The 23616-nt window shown below is 38.4% G+C and overlaps 1 protein-coding gene across 1 annotated transcript; it reads left to right on the forward strand.

Moving 5' to 3' along the window:
• The first annotated feature begins 11766 nt into the window (after nucleotides 1-11766).
• On the forward strand, nucleotides 11767-18134 carry OLFML1 (olfactomedin-like 1). The gene is made up of 3 exons (XM_010187731.1): nucleotides 11767-11892; nucleotides 13902-14190; nucleotides 17356-18134. Exons 1-3 carry the CDS (start codon nucleotides 11767-11769, stop codon nucleotides 18132-18134), a joined length of 1194 nt encoding a protein of 397 aa, XP_010186033.1.
• The last annotated feature ends 5482 nt before the right edge of the window (nucleotides 18135-23616 follow it).

Below are 23616 nucleotides of genomic sequence, written 5' to 3' on the forward strand. Positions count from 1 at the left end.
GCAGGAATGAAGTTGGAGAGGTGTAAATTTCAACTTAATGGAACACTAGTCCTGAAAAAGCAGTGGTGAGATAGAATCCATGTAAATAAACCCAGATTTAGTCACCATTTCTATAGGTGTCTGGGGAATATTTTACCATTGATGTTTCCTAACTTTAGACAGATTTTTTTATTTAAAAATACTGTTCCATGCAAGGATTGCTTACCCTAAAGATCTAAATCCAGCACAGTCTGCACACGGTTCTATATTGATACACTTTGCGAAGTTTTTTCCACATGCATGTGAACTGTTCAAACCACTATGTACATGTATTTATGATATAGAACCATATTTTCTGAATAACTAATCACCAGTTAACTCCTGTAATCTGCAATGCTATGCTTAAAACAGTAGAATTCCACTCCCATTTCATGCTTGACTGTAAACTTCACTATAATGTGTTGAAACCTTGACAGAAAAAGGACATCGAAGTGCTGTAGCATGTGCAGAGGAGGCCACAAAGATGATCAAAGGGCTGGAGCACCTCTCCTACGAGGACAGGCTGAGAGAGTTGGGGTTGTTCAGCCTGAGAAGAGAAGTCTCTGGGGGGACCTTATTGCAACCTTCCAGTTCCTGAGAGGTGCCTATAAGAAATCTGGGAAAGAACTGTTTACAAGGTCATGTAGCAATAAGACAAGGGGTAATGATTTTAGACTAGAAAAGGGCAGATTTAGGTTGGATATTAGGAAAAAGTTCTTCAACATGAGGGTGTCGTGGTTTAGGGTTGGGCTGGCTACTAAATCCTGGACAGACGCTCTCTATTAACCCCTCTCCCCTCCCCAGAATGGAAAAGAGAATAAGGGAGAGAGACTTTACGGGTTGGAAAATAAAAAAATAACAGATTTAATAAAACAATAATACTACAAGATAATAATGTAAATAGGAAAATAATGAAATATATACAGATATGTACAAATATATACAAAACCAATATAGAATACTCCCCCCACCCTCCCCCAATGACGAATACGTCACCAGAGGCTCTGCAGAGCAGGGCACTGGAAAAATCCCAGGCCAAACTGAGCAGCAGTGGGAGCTGATGCAGGAACACACGAAACAGGACCAGAGCCAAATGAACCAGCAGGGTCTGCTCAGACCTCGGCCACTGCAGGATCCAGATGGACGGAAGGGTCCAAGATGGAAGAAGGGTCGAGACCCTTGTGATCCCTCAGCTTTATACCGAGTATGACATGTGTGGGATGGAATACCTCGTTGGTCAGTTTTGGGTCTGCTTCCACCCCATGTAGGCACAGACACGGCACCCATGGTGGAAACACTTGGTCTTGAACTCTATCAGTTCACACTGTCTGGGAAAAGCATGCTGCTAGTTTTCAGCAAATTCAGCCACTTAGAAGACACTGAGCTGAAAAGTAAAATCACTAAATAGAAAATTAGTTCTATTTAGCTCAAACCAGGACAGAGGGTGGTAGATCACTGGAACAGGTTGCCCAGGGAGGCAGTGGAGGCCCCATCCCTGGAGATATTCAAGGCCAGGCTTGATGGGGCTCTGAGCAACCTGATCTAGTAACTTTGTCCCTGCTCACTGCAGGGGGGTAGGACTGGATGATCTTTAAAGGTCCCTTCGAACTCAACACATTCTATAATTCTACGATTCTATGATGTTGCAGAACTTCCTCCATTCCCAATGTTACTCTAAGTAAACCCCATCTGATACTAGCAAAGGAAGGATTACAGCAGCCAGCCATCACCCACAAGTCACAATCTGGAACAAAAAAAAGGTACTTTACAGCTATTCTCCAGTATCAAGGGTACTGCTGTAGAAAAAAAGAAGGATATCATACTAATCAGGTAGCTGTTGAAACTGTATTTCTCATTGAGCATAAATTGGCAATTGCTGCCCAAAGGAATCACCCCAGGTATTTTCAAGTAAATTGAAATACTTCTCTAAGAATTAGTTTGTCCAAAAGTCCTGCTGGGCAAACTGATTTTTCCATGCACATTTTCCATTTTACCAACATTCAGTTAGATTGTAGGGGATCTGAAATTTCTCATGGGATGATGTTCATTGAAAAAAAAAGGTAATTGGGATAGCACAGCTTGTGAAGCTTTTGAGCAGTAAGAATAAAGGCAAATGTCCTGTTTGCATCACTAGTATTGCAAAATCTTTGCACAGCTTTTGTAGTTTATTAGCCCAGTTGTAGACAGAAACACTAGGTAATTAGGTAGGTAAAAAAGATTCTCAAGTGTACAATTGCTTTCCCAGTAACTACTTTGGAAACAAGTCCCATAATAGCATTCAGTGGTCTGTGGCATCTTTCAACCAAAGTGTATTTCACCTATCATATTCATGACTGAAATGCAGCAACTGTGAAAAACATAACAACTGCTTAATAATGCCAAGCAATCAGGTAGAGTTTAGAGGGAGAAAGTAAAATAGACTTCAACTCATTTCAGTCAATGGCAAGTTAACGAAGATAGAAATTATTAAGAGTTCCCTTAAGTAGCTGGAGCTACTCTTCATGTTACAAAGCATATAGTTGGATCTGTAATTACCACTCACTAGTCAACTAATTTTATCCAAGAGCACTCTCTTTCAATGTCATAACATCCCCTAATAGCTGTCATATCAGCTCAAGACAGTTTACAGGTGTGCATATCCCCATTTTAAATAACTGAGTTTTTCCATCATCTTATTTAGTCCGCATTTGAGTCCAGCTTGTACCCTAACACACAGCCCACCTTGGCACCTATGCTTAGTGCACTGATGGCATTGCAACACCGTTTGCTCAGGAGAAAGCCAGCACAACAAACTCAACAGAGTTCAAGCATCTATGCAGTGAACATGTTTTAACAGGCAGGGGGTTGCTATCATAAGCTGTTCCTGTTCTCATTCAAAGTCAAACAGGTTGGCTTAATTTGTGGGTGTTCAGTCTCTTTGACTATACACTGAAGCAGAACAAAAGAGAAGCAATGAAATCCATTATCAGTAGCAACTGAGAGGCCATGGATACTAGTGGTCCAGTGTCTGTTACCTCCTGAGACAAATACCTGCCCATCCTAAACTGAAACAGCTGCTGAAGGTCAGGACCGTTGCTGGGCCAAAGCTTAGCTCTCACAGTTGGGCCACACATGTAGCATAAACCAACAACTTGATGTCCCTTGGCTGTGTATGCAAGAATTTGCTGTAATCCTGTTTAAATGCTGACAATCACTGGTTATATTCCTGTTTTTCTACACTTGGCAGAATTATCTGCATGCATTGCAACATACAAAGGGTACAGGTTTGACCATCTGGCCATAGATGTCAAACTGAGACACTTTCCAGTGGCAGCATTTGGTTTCTCGACAAAAAACAGTGTGTTTGCAGCTTTGGGCCTGTTCTATGGTAGGACTACATTGCATTTCTTTCTTGTATTTCTTTCTTTACGTTCATCTTTAACTATCTAGTGTTTTCTCTGTTTGTAAGAATACACACAAGCATATTTGTTTTATAAAGGTACGATAGGGAGCTAAAGCTTATCCTATATATTTCTCCATATGTCTTGTATCACATTCATCCACCTGATACTTGAGCCAAAACTATTATATAGAGGTGGTTTGGGAAGACAAGCTGAGCACTAGACAGAAGAGCTCATTAGCTTCCAACAGGTTTGTAAAGCAACAATTCCCATACCAACATCACTTTCTAGTTGGTCCAAGTTGTCTTCTGTCTGTGTAATAGGTATAGGTACTTTTGTCACATATAGAAAAGAAAACTGGGGCCAAACATGATTTAGTTTCTTTGAAAGAGAAAGCTATTTGCAAAACTTTCATTACATAAAGGAAAAACAAAACAAACAAACAAACAAAAAAACCCACAAAGTGAAGAAGAAAGAAAAAGAATAACTACTTAGTGAGAAAAGCCAGCTAAAGATGCTGATTCCTGTTTCCTGCATGAAAAGTACACAAGCAGGAAACATGTGGTCCTGCCTGGAGTCAGGAAAAGGCAGTCTGAGATCCTAATCTATAATTAACAGGTCATGGCACATTCTCAGCTATGTAACTTTGGCCCTTAGGAGCAGAATAATACATGTGACAGATAGTAGTACACAAGGATATTATTCAAGACAGATTACAAAGCTGTCCATACTTTCTAATACCTGGCACATGTCAAACGTGCACCAAAGTTATTGTTTCCTTAAGAGGGAGTTCCAATAAGAGAAAAGACAAAGTCCAGAATTAAAGATTGAAGTCTCTTTCTGTAAAGTCACTGCAGAAACATGCCATAGGATTTTTCGTATGTCCTATGCCATTTCATTCGCTGTGATATTAGCAAATGACAGATGTACTTAAGAGTTTGGAGGACCAGAAACTAACTTATAACAAAAACCAGGAAAAAAGTCACAAAAAGGAAGCTAGCAGCCAAGTCTAATTTGTCACTTATAGTTATACCATGTCAGGAAGTAACACCTTTTTAAATCATCTTTCAGGCAGACATATGTGGAGGATTTTGGCAAAGGATCTAAAAGAATATACTTAAGACCCATTTGTGTATTAACCCTAACACAGCCCACATGAAGTTACACAAATTCTCTGCTTAACTCTGCCATGGCAGCACAACATGTGAGAATGACTGCAGTGATTGCTTAGTCCACATTATTTTCAAAATTAACCCGACTGTGTTCAGGGGCCCAGTACAATGACAATTCTACAGAGACTGTACAATCTTTCTGCCATACGTAGAAGTGCAGAGCAGACAGTGAGTTCACAGTAGGGCATTCAGATGTGATACTCATGTACCATGTGCAGAAAAGTGAGTATCTTGCTATTACACCAGCAGGCCTAAAAGATGCAGTAGCCTGCTAACTCCCAAGCGTCAGGAATAAATATGTCCCATTGGAGGATTACACTGATTCAAGTGCAGAAAAGATATCCCTTATGTACAGATGCTGCTCGTCCTCTGTTGCAGAGAACCACAGATGTTTGAACATATGGACGAGTTAGTCATGCCCTATCTACTCAGAGAAACAAACAGAGACAGGCTAGATAGCTTGCAGGGCAGAACAGCTTTTTCTTTCCTTTTTTTTTTCCCTACAACCCAGTAAAAGTCCATGAAGGTGGCACTGCGTTTCTATTTTAATCAGTTCATAGAAACAGTTCCTGATTGTCTGGCCAACCGAGGGCTAGAGAGATGGAAAATTTTACCACATATTATGTATTACTGAATGGATTCCATCCTTCTCAGCTTTTCTCTTAAGACAAGAGTTCTGCTTTTTTCCTCAGAAAAGACTCCAGGGGTTGCATATTTTTGTGACAAGACTGAATTGTCTTCAGCAGAAACTCACATTTCAAACCATACAAATTCAGTGTGCACTGAGCCCTGACAGGTCAAAGGGAACATATCAAATCCACTTGTTACAGCATTGCAGAATGTTACATTCAGTGCACAGATATATGTGGCCTTTTTCCTGGACGGAGATACTTAATTTTGGGGATAAAACAAAGCTTGGGGAATGGATTCAGTATAACAATGATAGCACTGCTAAACAACAGGCTGACTTCTAAAGAAGAATTAAAGAAACAGTTATCTATTGTTCATGACAGCTTAACATGTTTATGTTCTTTTCAAACAGCATAGTGCATATGCTTTATTATTCATCATGAACTGACACTAGGGCCACCTCATCTGATACACTGACTTTCAAATGTAATATCTCTAACCTTAGACAGAGAATGGAGGCCACAAAATCCATTTCCTGTGTATGTGTCATGCTTAGAGTTCACTCTCTGTTGGCTTGGAAGATACTATTTCTTATTTGGAGACTTCTGTGAATGTCTTATTCATTTTCAGAGATTGGGTGTAGCATAACATGAAGCCTACAATAAATGAAAATATGAAAGTGTCTTGACATGATGGGGCTTTGAAAAATGTCAATCTCACAAGTTGCACAGCTGACTGCTCTGCAGGTCCACCTGATATACCCTCTCCTGACCTGGAGCTTGTCTGTCGGGAGATTTCTCTGAACTAACACTCAGATAAATATGTATCCAAAAACCATGCTCTCTATTACGTACTTATTCTATACTTACTAGCTCAGATCCCCCTGCTTTACAGCATATTTACCAACAGCTTATTTTTCTTAGACTATTTTGCATGCTTCAGGGATTATTTTGAGACCATAAATAGGTTAGCAGAAATAAAAATTAGAAATAAAAATGATTGAAGTTATGAAATTTATTTTTCATACCAGATTGGAGAGAGACATAAACCTATACCTCTGGATCTCCATTTAAAGTCAGAGCATGTCTCTTTGTCTCAATTCCTGAATGCAGTTCTTAATTTTTAATTCATCCAGAGAAGTATGGTTGAATAGTGTAAAATTTTAACCAACTTTTCCAGAAGTAGCAATCTCAAGACTCCCATGTAGAAATCTGAGAACACAGAAGGCCTCACTAATCTCACCTTGAGCTTCAGCTAATAGCAAGCAGATATAAATAGCAAGAAAGATAACTGCAAATATTTTCTTCTTTAATCATATTCTGAATTAAAAGAAAAAAATTTAAAAATACCCCTTATTTTTAAGCATGACTCCTGAGTTTGGGCTTGTGCCCTTTTTCTTTGTAGGACTCATTTTTAATGGTAATGTGAAAAAACCAGCACAACAAATCTCAACCATCCTCATCAAGTTCTGCATGGCCCCTTCAGGGCCTTTTCTGTCCTAGTTCCCCCAGTTCATACACATTTTCCTATCCTTTAGGTTTTGGGTAGATTCAATTAGACACTTACTAGCACAACTCCATTCTATTCAGCTCAAGTTTCTGGTACTGTATCTATCACCATAATCTCTGAACATGTCATCAGCGATCACTTGGAAACTTAATGTAGGGTCAGAGTTTTAGTTTTAAACAATAACTGGAAAGTCCTGAATTTGCTGCTGCAGTCTCAGAGCACTGTTACAAACTCTCTTCAGATCTGCAAATGAACTACAAAGGTATGCATTATTCATCATCAGTAAACGTTTTCTTCCACATTAGTGACATTTAGTCAGCTCAAAGGGAAAGTAACTTAGTAAGTTTTAACACCTTTCCCCAGGGTATATACTGATCCCTTCTGTATACAGAAGATATACATGTAAGTATACAGGTTATGAATCCATCTCTTCACTGCAACAACAACTGAAACAACACTGAAACATGATGAAGTGTTATAATGTCAGTGTCTACTACTCAAACAAAACAAAACATATAAAAGGTAAAACATATCATCATAGGCATTTAAAAAACTTATTTTAAGTTTTTACCCTGGTGAGCTTTAATTTGATATTTAATAAACAAAAGTAATGCATCACACCCAAAATATCTGTTTCAAAAATAGACATAACCAAAAAAACCACAATTGGCATTGTCAACTGAACTGAGCTGGGCAATTGTCCTAATAATTTCTTGTAAATACTCTGAATTTAAAACAATATCATTTTGACCACTGTACTCCTGTGAATAGGTTTAAAGAACACAAACATTCAAGGAAAACAACTTTTAGTGAGAATGTTTATGAGCAGATTTCATACAGTAAAACAAGCCAAAACCAGCAAAAATTCTAATATTAATTTATACTGAATTGTACAATTCAAAGTTTGTTTAAGTTCAGGGTTAAGCTTTGAGGTACAGGGAAATGTCTTTGATCAACAGAACAAGTAATTCTGAGTTTTACAACAAACAAACAGATCATTCAAAATAATTACACAGGGTTGATTTTTACATCAGACTACTTCAAGATCTGTGTCCAGATGGAGTTCTGTGGATTATTTTAATACATAAAGGGGGATTATAAGAAAGGTGGCAACAGACTTTTTTAACAGGACCTGTAGTGATAGGACAAGGAGTAATGGTTTTAAACTAAAAGAGGGTGGATTCAGACAGAAGAAATATTGTACAATGAGGTGAAGCATTGCAACACATTTCCCAGAGAGGTTGTAGATGGCCCATCTCTGGAAACATTCAAGGTCAGGTTGGATTGGGCTTTACGCAATCTGATCTTGTTGAAGGTGTCCCTGTTCACTGCAGGGGGTGAACTAGATGACCTTTAAAGGTCCCTTCAACCCGGAGCGTTCTATCATTCTATGATTTAACTGGCTCCAGCCCTAAATCAGTACAAATAAAACAGGGATTCATTTTGCCCTTGTGATTTGATTTTCAGAGCCAGTCCTCATGAGACAATTAGTTTTTCCTGTGGGTACGGGACATCCTGAGCTCTTGCTGATTCCGGGAAGCACTGGTTTTCACCATTTTGGAAGGCGCAGACCCCTAATGCTTGTAAGCTTGTCACTGTAGCAGCAGATTGCCAAAGTCTACTAGCACCTGACTTACTAATAGCTTTCCATTCGTTGTCTCGCTATCATTTTGGACCATCTCAACCATGCTTCCTTCTGTATGTTTTATCAGTGAACTTTCCCTTTCAGTTCTAAGGACTTGAGAGCCGCCTAGTGGAGGCCTCTGTCTGAATCCCAAAATTCAGCAAAGTCTCCCATTTATCACAGTGTATTACGTCCCTTACTGGTATCACTCCCAACACTGTTCTTGCAGCTGAACAGCACAAAAGGACTTCAACTTTATTTCATATGTTTGTCTGTTTTACAGAAATGTGAATCACTCTCTAAGATACAAAACTGAAAGTGGTTTTAACAAATAAGGCAGAATTGGAATTGTTGATTTCCCACTATTATAAAAATCTTTTTTAACCTCATAGATCTCTGCATCAGACGACCTCACCAAGTAGTCACCGGTGCTAACAAGGAACTCAATTCTGTAGACCTAAATCTGAACAAAATCAGAAAATACACAAGACAATGATACACTGTGTATTATTAACAGAAAACATCATTATGGTTCATCAATGCCAAAAATTACCGAGTAAACAAAAATGCAATCACAAACAAAATCCCATTATTTCAGATAGTTATCTCTTTTCCTCTTGTTTTGCCTTTAACACATTTGATTAATGATCATGAGATGCAAAATCACAAGGCACACAGGCACCGATGTATCACTGATCCATCAGGCTGAGAAGCAGTGATTCTAATGCATGTGTGTATAAAGTCAGTAATGTAAAAAGCTGTAAATCAGACTATGTCTCTGATGTTTTCTTTTCATCTATCTATTGCTTTACATGCAGAGGTTAACTAAAGAGGAAAAACATAATGAACCCTGTTTTAAGCCAGTCTGGACTTCAGTAGTAAAATCCGGTGTGTATTTGTATATGTGTCACTTAGATCTAAGTGACAGGCGTGTGGGCTTCCCACCTTCCTCAGGATGTAAGAGCGTAGGGCACGGCATTGGGAGAGCATCCATTGCTCAGCAAAAGCCAAGGAAGAAGGGTGTGGGAGTCTGGGAGTCAGGGGTGTTTCCGAATCTCAGAAAGAAAAATGGCAGGCTGGGTTTACAGAGCCCTTTGCAGCTCTTAGAGTCACAGACATGGACAGACCCCGCAATAATACAATGTAGTTTATGTGTTACGACTCTGGTGGGTTTACAAACATGCCACACGATTCCTGTGAGGAGCTAAGGCATGCCTACAGGAAGCCACAGTGGGACTGGAGGTAAGTCAAAGAACTGAGGAAGACCTGGATCAGGAACCTACAGCAGTGATGTGGAAGAGTTGGAAATGTGTGACAAATCAAAAACTTGTCTCAGACAAGGCAAGGAACAGGAATCTTGAGGTCTCCATGGCTGAGGTCCTATCTCATGACAGATAAGATTTCCCCACTATGAGTGTGATGGAGAAATGAGTTTCTGTGAAGAAGCAAACTTACAGTTTACACACATTCCCCTTGACCTTAACAAGGTTTGCAGGTACAATAGAGTGCCACGAATTACTGCAAAGAGCCTGCCTTATTGTGGCACAGCTCTGGTTTTACCAACTGAAAAGCCAAAAAGAAACTGACTTTAAAAAAAATCTAACAAAACATAGCATGCAATGGTACAAGAGTGAAATAATATATTAAAGAAATGTCATTTTTCCCCAGATCTAGTATCCACTCTGAATTAATTTCAACATAATTTTCCAAACACATAAAACTCCCCTAGCATCTGAATTCAAAACCAAAAACACAGACAAGGAGTTGAATATCCCATTTTTTTTCATTTGTAAACCTCAAACAGCTGTCAAAACAGAGACACCAAATGGTAAAACGGTGGAATAAGTGCAACAAAGCAGCAGCATTGACAAGAAAAGAATACCATCTTACTCAGAGAGAGAAGGACAAGAACAGTGAAATGGCATATACACTTGCATCAGTATACTTGTCTCCTATTAGAGGCTTGTCTGTCAAATCAAGATAGTAAATAGGAAACCTATTCCAGGAGTAGCTCACAAGAGAAAAAGTGTTCTTTGAGATAGGAAAAATCTTTCTGCTCTGTTACTGTGTAACATCCCATGCACTGAGATCAATGTCTTCCCATGCATGACAACCAAATCTGCTGTAAATCACCATCATATATATACACATGTATTTATTCATTTATTTGTTTATTACATACACAGCTAATATGCACCTGGAAAAAAACCCCATGTATACGTATAAATCTAGGCAGAACAGAACTGGAAAAAATATAACAACTAAAGGGGGAAAAAAGCAACAAAACACAAAAAGAACCCACAAAACAAAACAAACCAACAACCAAAACCCAAAAAGCTCAGTTCTTAACCAGATGCTTCTTAACCAGATGCTTAACCAGATGCTCAGTCTTAACCATACTGCATCTGACATGGACATCATTGCCATTTTCCATAATACTATGGATTAATAACCATGGGAATGTCACATGCACACAAGGCAGTCAGAAAGAGAAGGAAAGCTGTGTAAATGTGAGGGGAAAAAAGCATAGAGAAAGAAAACAGGAAAAAAAAAGTGAAGGGCTGGAGAGTTCTGAGAAAGAGAAACAGAGACATCAAGTTTGGCTTCATATACAAAGGGAGCTTTCTAACAACCTGACACCTGATTTCCTAGTGTATACAATGTTAGCATTATTGGAATTATTCTGGAAGAAGAGACATATCGATGACTCCATTGAATTGACACAGAACTGTGTTAAGGATATTGATTTTAGCTAGAAAGGTACTTGCAAGAGAAGAGGGGAAGGAAAAAGATATTTTTTTTTAAGTAATTTTATATATGGTCTGCAGTCCTACTGTAAATAGGCCAAATACTGGAAATGAAAACAGTTTCTTTAGACTGCTTTACAGTAACAGCTGTGGTTGTTGAAATAGCTACAGAATATCATGCATCAGATCTTCCTGTGAAAGAGTGACCAGCGCTCCGCTGACTTGAATCTATGCTGAATTACACCAAGAATACACTGCACTGTGTTGGTCACACAGGAAAGCAGATGGGAGGAGAAAGAAGGGAAAATAAATTATTTTTATTTGTATTTAATAAAACTTGGCCTACAGGCTTTATGTGACTCAGTGCTGAACATCTGGGATTGATCACAGGATCACAAACTGGAAGGCAGTCATCTGGTTTCTAGAAATAAACACATTCAGTTCCTCTTCCACAACTTTATTTTTTTAATGACTAACTGCAACAGCCATTTTAAGTCTTTTTAATAGTTGTAGCCACAGTACTTTTAGCTTTTTAGTAATTTTTAGTACTACTTTTTCACATTGCAGCATCAGACAACTGTTAAATTTCTTTTAATCCTGGACTGGTAGTGTGTTTAGGATTGCTCTCCACACTCACACACACACAATTAATTCACTACTTTTTTGCTTCACAATTTTATGAAACTATGGTAGTCTTGCAACTCCGATTTTTATTAGTTCCACTCCTCACAAGCATCATGGGAGCAGCACAATATATGATGCAAGATGCAGCACTGATGAACTACATTGATCGGCGTTTGCTGTCTTTAGAGGTATGTGCTATCTGTATCATTCTGTAATACTGCCTAACTGCAAAGAGGTGTGAAGAAGTATGAAAGTTCTTGTATGTGTGTGAACACAGAACAGTTTGTATGCTAAACAATACTGGGAAGCTATACTTCCAGCTTTTTCAAATAAATGAGTAAAATTGAAGTTAAACCTTTAAGTATAATGGTTCCTAATTAGCACATCAATATCTATTACAGGACTTAATTGTAGTGTCATATTTTTAATCTGTTATAATTTGTATTTTTTTATGTCATCAGTGAATTTAGCCAAATATGCATATTTTGATAGTACTGTCACATTTCATCCTAGTGAACAGTGTAACTATATTATCACCAGTAGAAATGCTGTCAAGTATTAATAAGGAGATAGAAATTATCAGGTATTTTTTCTGTGTACAGCTGAACCTACCTGAAAGGGAAGTTTAAGACACATTTGTGTAAACTGGCAGTGTATCTGCACTTTAACTAGGAGTTGAAATAATCCCCTTACAGCTGGGAGATTGAAATAGGTATTTGCTTTCAATTAATTATATAAAAGTACCACTACCTGCTTCTTTTTCTGCAGTAAAAAACTACCAGTACTGCAAAATACCTTTTCAGTATTGGCATGCTGTAATCATACATAGTTAATCTTAAATCATTAACACGTCCGTGGTTCCTGACTTGCACTGGCAGACTTTTAGAGAAGATTTAACTTGCCTGATCTTGCATTCCCTTTTTTGCACAAAGCTCTCACTGGTCTTAACTTCACAACACAGAAAGAACTGAAGGGTTAGCCTGGTATTCTGTTCTCATTGTGTAGACTGTGATTTAAATTTTATTAACTACTGTAGGAATAACTTCACATGGTAATTTCCAGCACACATTAAAAATGATGCAATTCCACATGTGGCATTTGGTGCAAGGGACACCAAACAAAAAAACAGGGAAAGGTTGAGTCAGGTATTGAAGAGGACTCTTGAACACATTTAAAATAAAGTTTTGGTAGAAAGTATTTAAACAGCTTACTGGGGATTTATGGTCATATATAAATGGGGGTGGGGGTAAGGGAGAGCACACATAAAAACCACACCTTGCAAAACAAACCAACCAACCACCACCAAGTTGACATGAACACGTGTATACTGCACCAATGACTCAGTAAAAACTCAGACATTCCCCAGTCAAACACCACCTTAAAACAAAGCACCTGAAATCTGTGCCTAAAGCACCGATCAGAGCACCCAGCCTAGCAGTTCTATCTGCTCGGATTGTGTCTTTGGGCTTACGCATTGGCTCAACTTCCTCATCTTCCCAAAGTGGCAGTTGGGCTTCTATTTTCAGGCCACCTAAGACCTCTACAGAAGCAGCTGCATTACAACAGAGAAATCACTTTCCTCACCCTTAGCAATGCAGGATATAAAGAAACATCTGTATTTAAAAAAAACACAGCACATAATCTGACAAAAAAACCCAAAACAAAACTTCTCAAACACAGAGATGTCAGTATTTCCATTTTCCATTTTAAATGGATGAAAATAGCCACACTGTATACTGTCTTGGTCAGAAGAGGTGCATTTATGTGAAATATTCACATTTGCAGGTTTCCTGCAGAATAGTTTTTGAGGCTGCTTCATCAGTGGTCCTACAGAAGGAGTTCTGAAAAGTTTTTGGGAAGCAAGCTATCAGAGATCATGTGTCCTTGAGTATCTCCAGCTGTTTCCACCAGACCACTTTTTCCTCTTTAGGCAGCAAAACAAAGTGTCTGGTCTTCAGTAACCACACCAGGAAAAAAAAAAGTGTACTTTTGTCCAGAACTGTGAATGTTAATGCCAGTCTAATAAGTCCTCTTTATGTAGACATACAGTAACTGACCATTGGTTTGAAATAGATGGGGGGCAAGGGAACTGAAAAGGACAGAATAGCACTTGTTTAAAGTAATCATGAATGAAGTTGTAATCTACACAGTATATACACGTATATCCATATATTTTCTTCCTGTGTTCTAACTCAAGAAGAGGCTGGAAAAGTGCAACCAAGACATGCTGGATTACGTGGAAGAATTCCGAGACTTTTCAAAGATCGTACTGTCACGCCTGGCAGGACTGAACAATTATAAGGCTGAGGTTAAAAGTGAAGTAGAGAATTTGCTAACAAGAATTGAACGAGCACAAAGGGACATTGACTATTTTGGATCTGTCACAGATTCTGTCACATGTGTAGAAGTGCACGAAGACATGGTGAAACAGCAGCTACTTGAAAAAGCAGAAGAAAAAAAGAAACTTAAACTCATGCTTAATGCAAGTAAGAACAGTTTACTTTCCAGAATTTTGATCCAGTCCCCTAGCCAATGCATGTATGTTTATACAGAGATAACAAATCTTATCAAGTTATGTGAATACCACAGATAATTGGGGTTTTGGCTGTCTAAATACTAGTCTTAAAACAAACAAAAAAGGAACACTACAAAAAAGGTATAGGACAGGGAAAGAAGAAAGTACATTGCAAACATTTATTTTGCAGATACCCTACTGCATATCAGATTGATTCTTTGCAAGCTGCTTTTTTGTATAAAGTAATTTTAAAAGCCTCTGAAGGGATGCTCTTGTAAAGCAAGAGTTCCAGAAGAAATTCCAGTGCATTTCAGTGTGTTGCACCTATGCCGAGGAATTAATGGTGGTCTTTGTTTTTTTGATTGAGCAAAGGTCAAAACCTCAGCTCAAAAGTGAACTCATGAGTTAATAAAAATGCCTAATTTACTTCTACCATTTGCATACAATTTGCATCTCTTTTACTGTCTTTCTCTGTTATTCTTTCTCTCTCCTCCATGTACTTTATCAAGAGAGCACATTGACTTAGCCACAAGCAAAGCTCAGTTCTGATTTGAAAACTGTTAAGGTACCTAGTATGAAGAATATATGCATAGTCTATACTTATTTAAAAAATAAACTAAGTTTTATAATTATAAGTATCTTTACCTTAAGAAAGTCGAACTATAGATGTAAATTACATATTATACATATTTGAAGTAGTCATTTTCATTCAAAAGTTGTAAGAAATTGAAAAACAAACAATAAGAAATATAAAATACTAAAAAAAAAAAGCCAGGTGAAAGATCTTTAGCATAATCAACTCTACAACTCCACTAACTTCAACAGAATTAGATTGATTTAATTTTACAAATAAGTCTATCATTTGTCCCTTGAACATTTCCAGCAACAGACTATTAAGGCAGATGGTAACAGAAGCAATCCTCTATTCTGCTTCTAAGCTCTACTCCTACACCACAACTGAGTGCTCTCAGCATCAACATTTCTTTTTTTCTAGATACAGATTTTTTTGCACATTAGCCTTTTTCTGAGAGGCAGAAAAATTTAGGGATTGCTAAAGTATCTGTAGTAAGTACACTTTCAAAATTATACCTTTCTGAGAGTTTCAGAGGGGAAAAAAGTTACTTTCCATTTTACCTTGTTGGAAATTATTACTTTTCATTTTATTGCAGCAGTTCATAGCAACTTTACTTTAGTCAATACTAGTCATACGCTTGTCCCATTGAAGTCAATGCAAAACTATTGCCTGTGCAGATCTTGCAGCACTTAGAAAAAGTAGCAAGACCCTCAACTCCAGGAAACAGCAGCTCTGCTTCTACGTTACCATATATTAACCAGAAGTTACAATTATTTTTGCTGAGTGGCTCCAGAACTCTAGCAGAAAAAAAAAATGTCTTTAAATCCAACTTTGTTACTGGATTTGGTTCAAGTTCACACAGACTTGAAAATAACCATCAAGCAGAAACACTTTTTACATGCAGTAGTTGATACTTTCATCCTGCTTTGGATGGGAAACGGGAAATTAACTTCTGCACATTTTGGGGTGTGATAAGAAACAGTAGGAGTTGAAGGTCTCATTGAGGAGAATGTGGAAAAATTTTGGTAAACTTTTTACACACTGCAAATGTTTCAGTTTCTCAGCCTTCCTGCAAGCTGTTATAAAAGTCAAGGAGAGTTAAAAATCTTCTCTCAAGGAAAGAGACACTATTCAGTTTTCTGACAGTAATCTGGTATTTTCTCCTGAAAAGGAAGATGTTGCTAAGGCTGACTAGGTGTTTTGACTCAACAGTTTTAAGTTTTTAGAGTCTATCTAATCAATAAAAGTTAGTTTTGGGAAAGCTATTGTGGCTTGCTCAGGGAAGGTGTGTCCAGAGTGAGGCCTTCCAACAAAAAAATCCATGCTGTGGCAGCAATATCCAAATGATTTGGTCAGAGGGTATCAGTACACATAAATGACATAAAGGTTGCTTTCTGCAGGCAACTGGAATCTTGCCACTGACTTCAATAGGTTTGTATCAGGCCAAACAGGGAGGTTGGTTTTGCTTTCTCCATTTCATCTCTTGCCAGAACTTCCTCCCTCAGGGTTTTGTTTGTCCTGTTTGCTAAAATGGCTGCACTTCACTAAAGGCAATTCTTTAAACTTCAAACAGTGTCTCTTGTAATTTATGAGTGCCTTTGGTAAACAAGCTTGTTAATATGCTTTGCAGTAGAGTTTTTCCTGGACAGGATGGTCCTTGATAAAGATCTTAAGAGTCTAAGTGCCTGAGTCTTCACAAGCTTGGTGCCTTTTGGTCTTCAACATTTGTGCACAGTGCATACGAAGTGTAGTGAGGCTGAAGCTATGACTCAGACTCTGCAGGTGCCAATTTTATCCCTGTAGTGAGGTAAACAACTATGTAATGCCACCAGCCATGCTTCTAGCATAGGAATTGATAACACAGACATCATCTCAGTTCATTTAAAGACCACCTTAACGTATGGGCATTCCCAGTTTTGTGATCTATGTACTTGTACTAGTTCCTTTGTGCTGCAGCTGTTGGAAAGGGGAATGGGAAGATAACCCAGTGTTTTAGCTTTCTGATATTATGATCTATTTTTATGTGTCCTTATATTATAAATTTTAAAAAAAAAAGGCTAACTGAGGATCAGAGAAGTCCTGAAACAAAAATACTATACATATTGTGTGTCAGGAAAATGGATTTTAACTTGTATGCCTTTATTAAGAAATTAATTTTATTATTTTACTGTGTAGATCTAAAACATAAGTCACTTCTCTGAAGTAAAAACTACAGTCCTGTAAAAGAACTGACAAGAATAATCAGAAAATTACTGTGCTTTTGGTTTCTTCTCACGTACACAAATAATATTCTTCTTTGGATAACACTGGTCTAATAGAGCAGAAAACACACTATGTATAGTTGAAGATATGCAGTTTCCTTAGCAGGAAATGTTGAATATATCATATAAAATTAGGTTCAACACTAATTACCATTGCTGTGCTGCTGAAACATTTACTAATATATTGACCCTGGCATTATAGTTGGATTAAAAGAAAACTACGTAATTCAAAGAAAAGAAATGATAAAATTCACAGGTATTCTAATTTCATTTTTTTTTGTCTTTGGGTGTTTCCTTGCAGGTTGTGATCACATGCTTGCAGGTATTAAGTCCTTAAAGATAGTTAAGAAGACTGGAGATAAGCATGGCTCTTGGATGAAAGATCCTGGCAAAAAGCATACAAAGATCTATTTATTAAATGGTTCTGTAAATAATGTTATTTTCGAATTTGCAAACATGATGATATTCATGGAAAGCAATCATACACTAAAAGCTCGCAGAGTCACCTTGCCATTTCCCTGGCAAGGAACTGGCCACATTATATATCAGGGCTTCCTGTTCTATCACAGATATGGCTCCTTAAATGAGATAATTAAATTCAATATCCAAAAAAGAAATATAGCTGACCAAATGCTACTGCCAGGGGCTGGAAGGACTCCTGTCTATCAGCTTTCTCCATCTACAAAAATCGATCTTGCCATTGATGAGCATGGGCTCTGGGCAATCCATGCAGAACCAGAGACTGGTGGAAACCTTGTAATTACTAAAATCAACCACAGAACCATGGCAGTGCAGCACACGTGGGACACATCATGCAATAGCAAGTATGCTGAAGCAGCTTTCATGGCATGCAACACACTCTATGTTGTGTACAACTTTCCTAGTGGAGGCACCTCTCGCATACAATGTGTTTATGATGTTTTGGATGCTGTAAATACTTATGAAATCCCAGTATTACATTTTCCAAAACGTCAGGGTAGCCATTCCACTATACATTACAATCCCAAAGAAAGGCAGCTCTTCGCTTGGGGTGATGGATCCCAGATCATTTACAAGCTTCACACAAAGCAGAAAGTTTAGAATCTTTAGCAACTTTTCAAATAGACTTAAAAGCTTGCAGTTCCATGTCAACATGGTCATTAAAGTGTATTAAAGTTATATTTTTCCTGTTACAATTTTCATCTGTTTTACATAAATTTAGGCTTACATACCCCAGTGATCTTAAACTAATGTCCAATTAATAACATGTAAAGACTCCATTAATATGAATTACATGATGACTAAATACCACACACGTACAACATCCCCCCCCCACACACATACAAATTATTCTTAAATACTAAGGTTAACTAAAAAAATATAAACCATCTCTGACACGTTGTTTTCTTATCAAAGCTATGTATTCTGCTTCAGCGCCATGGAAATCAAATCAAAAGTCCTTCCTTCCTGTTCAATACACATTATCTGACAGCCATCACTACCCTGAAGCTTACTGCAGGAAGCCTTCCTGTGACCACTATAGAATCACATGCTTCCAGAGAAATTCCCTGTAAAATCTTAACCAAAGAGGTTCATGATATCACAAATCTTAAGAGTATACATCCTCACAAATGCGGTTAATTTTTACCATATAGTTCAAGTACATTACACCAAAGCTATTCCTGTTGAACATCTAGACTGTTTCCATGAAATTTTCACATTTTTATTATCCATATAGCTGTACAGTCCACTTTTGAACCTGCTAATACATTAGCCACAGCTAAATATTCACTTTTATCAGCTTCAGTTTGCCACCTTTTGATTTTTTTCAGTGTATCAATGCTTGTGTGTCAGAGAGAATGTTCCCAGGTGACCTGTTCTGTACCATACATAATTTTAAAATGTTTTACATATCACTCTCTAAATGTTTTCTATTAGTCCTCTTTCAGCATCTACTTGTGATACATTTTCTCAATACTTCAAATCACTTCCATTTCTCATAGTGGAATCTTTCATATCCTACCCTTTGACTCCAGCAAAATACCTGTACAGAAAAAGTTGCTCTGATTAGCACAACAGTCCAAGTGAGGGCCTGCCATTGGTCAGTCCTGGTTTTGTGAGTGACAGATAAACTCCAGGTAAATACAAACACATTCTTGTTTCAAAAATAGTTTTTAAAAAACCCAAATAAACCCTATAATTTTACTTACGAAATACAGATCCTGTGGCTGCAGGGTGTGGATTTTAATGAGAGCTGCATTTCTGTTTAATAACAAAAAATCCCACCAAAAAACAACCAGATTGAAAAAATGGTGCTTGAAAAGCAATCCACAGCTGTTTCTACAGAAATCCTATTTTGCTCTTTAGAGTGAAAGAGCTGTTATTCTGTTAAAAATAGCTTCCACAGAACAGCCAAACATCAGGGAGTGATTTTGAAAAGGCGTTTCAGAATGCAACTTTGAGTGCATGGACTGCTAAGTTGCAACAGTGCCACTCTGCTTTTAGCATAAAAAACCACATTTGTTCTAAGCAGCCTTAATGACTATAACATTACTTCTGTGCTACAGAAGCCATAGGAAGCACAGTTAAAGGCATTCTCGGGCTGAAAGTAAGGTGGGCTGGCACTGATTTCCTATGTTACCATTGGTCAAAGGCAGATTCAACTATTCGGCATTTTATTCCTCATCTGTAAAATTACAAACACAGAAAAACAAAACAGTATTAGCCACCTTTGGAATGCTTTGAGATCCTTTACTGCAAAAAGATGTGTAATTTACTTAACAAATAAAGTCTTTTGATGTAAATATGGATTGAGTCTGCTCTTTAGAAAAGGCATTCTTGGAATATGTTCTGCACCACACTATTACACAACAGAGAAAGCCTACGTTATTATGCTATATAGAGATTGCAATGAGCAATCCTCACAAGTTCAAGCAGGGTCCTCTCTGTACCTTGATGCCCTAGAAACCCAAGCTTTGTAATGAATTAAAGATACTGCCTAATTTCAGTCAAAGGAGAAAGTTTTGGATGGATGAGCTTCACTAGATATTTTCATATTGTACAAAATGCAAAAGAAATGAAAACAAGAAAAGAGAATAACAAAGTTTTCACAAATCTCAAAATTGAGGTTTGGTTACAAGGAGGGACAAATCTTCAAGCCTCCTAGTTTCAGAAATAGATATGAACGACCAAACAGTTTGAAGAGCTGGAATTCCCAGATGTTAATCCCAATACTTATTTGTTGGCAAACCATTTATGTACAACTGTAAGAGAACAAGGACAGAAGGAAGCATCGTTGAAATAGCCTGTCTCAACTACTCTTTAAAGCTTTTGATGATCGGGACTCCACAATTTTCCCAGGAAATTTACTCCAACAATTTACAAGTCAGCCACAGTAGCATTTTTCCTGAAGCACAACTTCTGTTTTTCTTGCTGCAATGCAACCCCCTTGATTTTTGTCCTGTTCAGTGTAAGAACATAAGAGTAGCCTTATTTAATCAACCAGGGACTTATCCAACCCAATAGCCAATCTCAAAGAGGTAACAAGAACGAATATGTATGAAAGAGCATAAGAGCAGATGTATCTCTTCCTTTAGTGATTCATGCCAGAGGCACTGTCTTTGTGCTCAGTATCACTGAAGACTTTTCGTTCATGAATTTCATGGAATCATAGAATGGTTTGAGTTGGAATGAACTTTTAAAGGTCATTTAGTCCTGCATTGAGCAGGGACACCTTCAACAAGATCAGATTGCTCAAAGCCCTGTCCAACCTGACCATGAATGTTTTCAGGGATGGGCCATCAACCACCTTCTCTGAGCAACCTGTTCCAGTGTTTCACCACCCTCATTGTACAAAATTTCTTCCTTATAACTAGCCTGAATCTACTCTCTTTTAGTTCAAAAACATTACCCCTTGTCCTATCACTACAAGTCCTATTAAAAAGCCTGTCCTCTTCTTTCTTGTAAGCCCCTTTTAAGTATTGAAAGGCTGCGATAAAGTCTCACCAGAGCCTTCTCTTCTCCAGGCTGAACAACCCCAACTCTCTAAGTCTTTCCTCATGGGAGAGGTGTTCCACCCCTCTGATCATTTGGCCCTCCTCTAGACTCACTCCAACAGGACCATGTCTTTCATGTGCTGGAGGCCTCAGATCTGGACAGAGTACTCAAGGTGCGCTCTCATCAGAGTGGAATAGAGAGGCAGAATCACCTCCCTTGCCCTGCTGGCCACACTTCTTTTGATGCAGCCCAGGGTGTGGTTGGCATTCTGGGCTGTGAGCACACATTGCTGGCTCTTGTCTGGTTTTTCATCCACCAGTACCTCCAAGTCCTTCTCTGCAGGGCTGCTCTTGATCCCTTCAACTCCCAGCCTGAATTGATACCAGGGATTGCGCCAACCCAGGTGCAGGACCTTGCCCTTGGCCCTGTTGAACCTCACAAGGTTCACATAAGTCCACTTCTTGAGCTTGTCCAGGTCCCTCTGGATAGCATCCTGTCACTCAGGTGTGTCAACCGCACCACTTAGCTTGGAGTCCTCTGCAAGTTTGCTGAGGATGCACTGAATCCCACAATCTGTCATTGATGAAGATATTAAACAGTACTGGTCCCAATACTGACCCCTGAGGGACACCCCTTGTCACTGATCTCCATCCAGACATTAAGCCATTGACTACTGCTCTCTGGAGGCAACCATCCAGCCAATTCCTTATTCACCCAACAGTCCATCCATCAAATTTGTATCTCTGTGATTTAAAGAGAAGAGCGCTGTGGGGTACCGTGTCAAAGGCTTTACACAATTCCAGATAGATGACATCCATAGCTCTTCCCTTGTCCACTGGTGTAGTTAACTCCATCACAGAAGGCCACTACGTTGGTCAGGCAAGATTTGTCCTTAGTGAAGCCATGCTGGCTGTCTTGAATCTCCTCCCTGTCCTCCTTGTGCCTTTACACAGCTTCTAGGAAGATCTGTTCCATCATCTTCCAAGGCACAGATGTGAAGCTGACAGATATCTCTCGCTAGATCAGGTTGCTCAAAGCCCCAGCCAACCTGAGCCTGAACACTTCCAGGGATGGCACATCCACAACTTCTCTGGGAAATCTGCTCCAGTGTCTCACCACCCTCATGACCAAAGGCAGTTCCCTTAGCCTGCCCTCATGTTCCGTGGATCCCGGACCCTCACCAACTTGAAGACTGGGCCCACACCCCACACATCAGTGTCCTTCCTGGACTGGGCAGAGCAGGAAGGAACAGAGGAGTCCAGATGCAGTCACCAAAGTACCAAAAAAGAGAGGAGGAAAGCATCTTTACTGTTATTTTCTTAGTTCATTGTTTTAGGGTTTTTTAATTGTTTATTGCCCAACCCTGAGAACTCCTCATGAAGCAGCTAGAAGGGACCTTCACACTGAAGGCCAGCTCTTCTTTCTGGCAGAACTGCAGTCTTCTGCTTCTCTTTCTACCATATTTTTGGAACCAGCACTGATCTTACACTTTGTATTTTTTTTCTGATCCCATGTAATGCCTGACATTATCTGTAAACATTAACAAATATCCAGGTAGAATTAAGCTTTTTTGTGCATTTTTAAATATAATTTTATCATAATATTTAAGCCAAACGTCCTTTATCAGAATATTTCATTTAAACAACACATTGCCCAATTGCTTTTTCTTTTAAATTCCTAGTCTTACACAGGTTGCATTATCACTGTCCATTTATTTCAACTGCAGATTAGAAGATAAAGTGTCAATGTAATTTCCTGTGTACATACTCAATTTGAAATTGATACTGTGCCATGCGGATGGATGGCTCTGCCTGTAGTAGCAACAGAGATTTACTTTGGCTTTATGCTTACACTGTATGTTTGCAAAAGCAATTTTAATGTGTCTGCAAGACGCATGATTATTTAAAGCCAGCTTTCCAGTGCCACATGTGCATTTTCTTCAACAGAAAAAGTTTCCTTTAGAACAGGTGTGAAACATCATTTGTTGCCTTACCTCTTCTCTAATGGATCCAGAAAACTGAGGGAATCATTTGAAATCAGATATTTCGGTCCCAGAGAGAATCAGCTCTGAAGTGTGTGTAGAACCCATATCACTGTGGAAAATGTTATCTCCTATGAGGATCTCAAAAAAATTCTATTTCAGTACTCTTTTTCTCAGAAGCACTTTTGCTGACTACTCCACCATTTTGGAAGTTAGGAACTACATCCAGAAAAAATGCATTTCCCAATCAATTGGCCACAAAATCCAAACATAAACTTGAAGGATTAACAACAGCAGTAAAGTCAAAATGTTTGACTCTTGTCCTCTAAGTTTACAGGACTTACATATAGAGAAACTGAAACAGCCTTCAGGCTACCCTGCATCCTTTTCTTTTCATGGCATTAGTATCATAAGAAAAATATAATCCCACCCATCTTGTACATTAGATACAACTACATTCCTAATCAGTCTTTTCAACAAGTAATTTCTTATTAAATTTAAAATAAATATCATTAATTCCCCAACTTACGAATACCACAACTTACATTAAATATATATGTTGAAAAAATCTACTTTTTTTCAAATTTGTACTGAAAACAATGTTTT

Source organism: Mesitornis unicolor, unplaced genomic scaffold, assembly GCF_000695765.1.
Source record: "Mesitornis unicolor isolate BGI_N332 unplaced genomic scaffold, ASM69576v1 scaffold7327, whole genome shotgun sequence".
NCBI lineage: Eukaryota > Metazoa > Chordata > Aves > Mesitornithiformes > Mesitornithidae > Mesitornis > Mesitornis unicolor.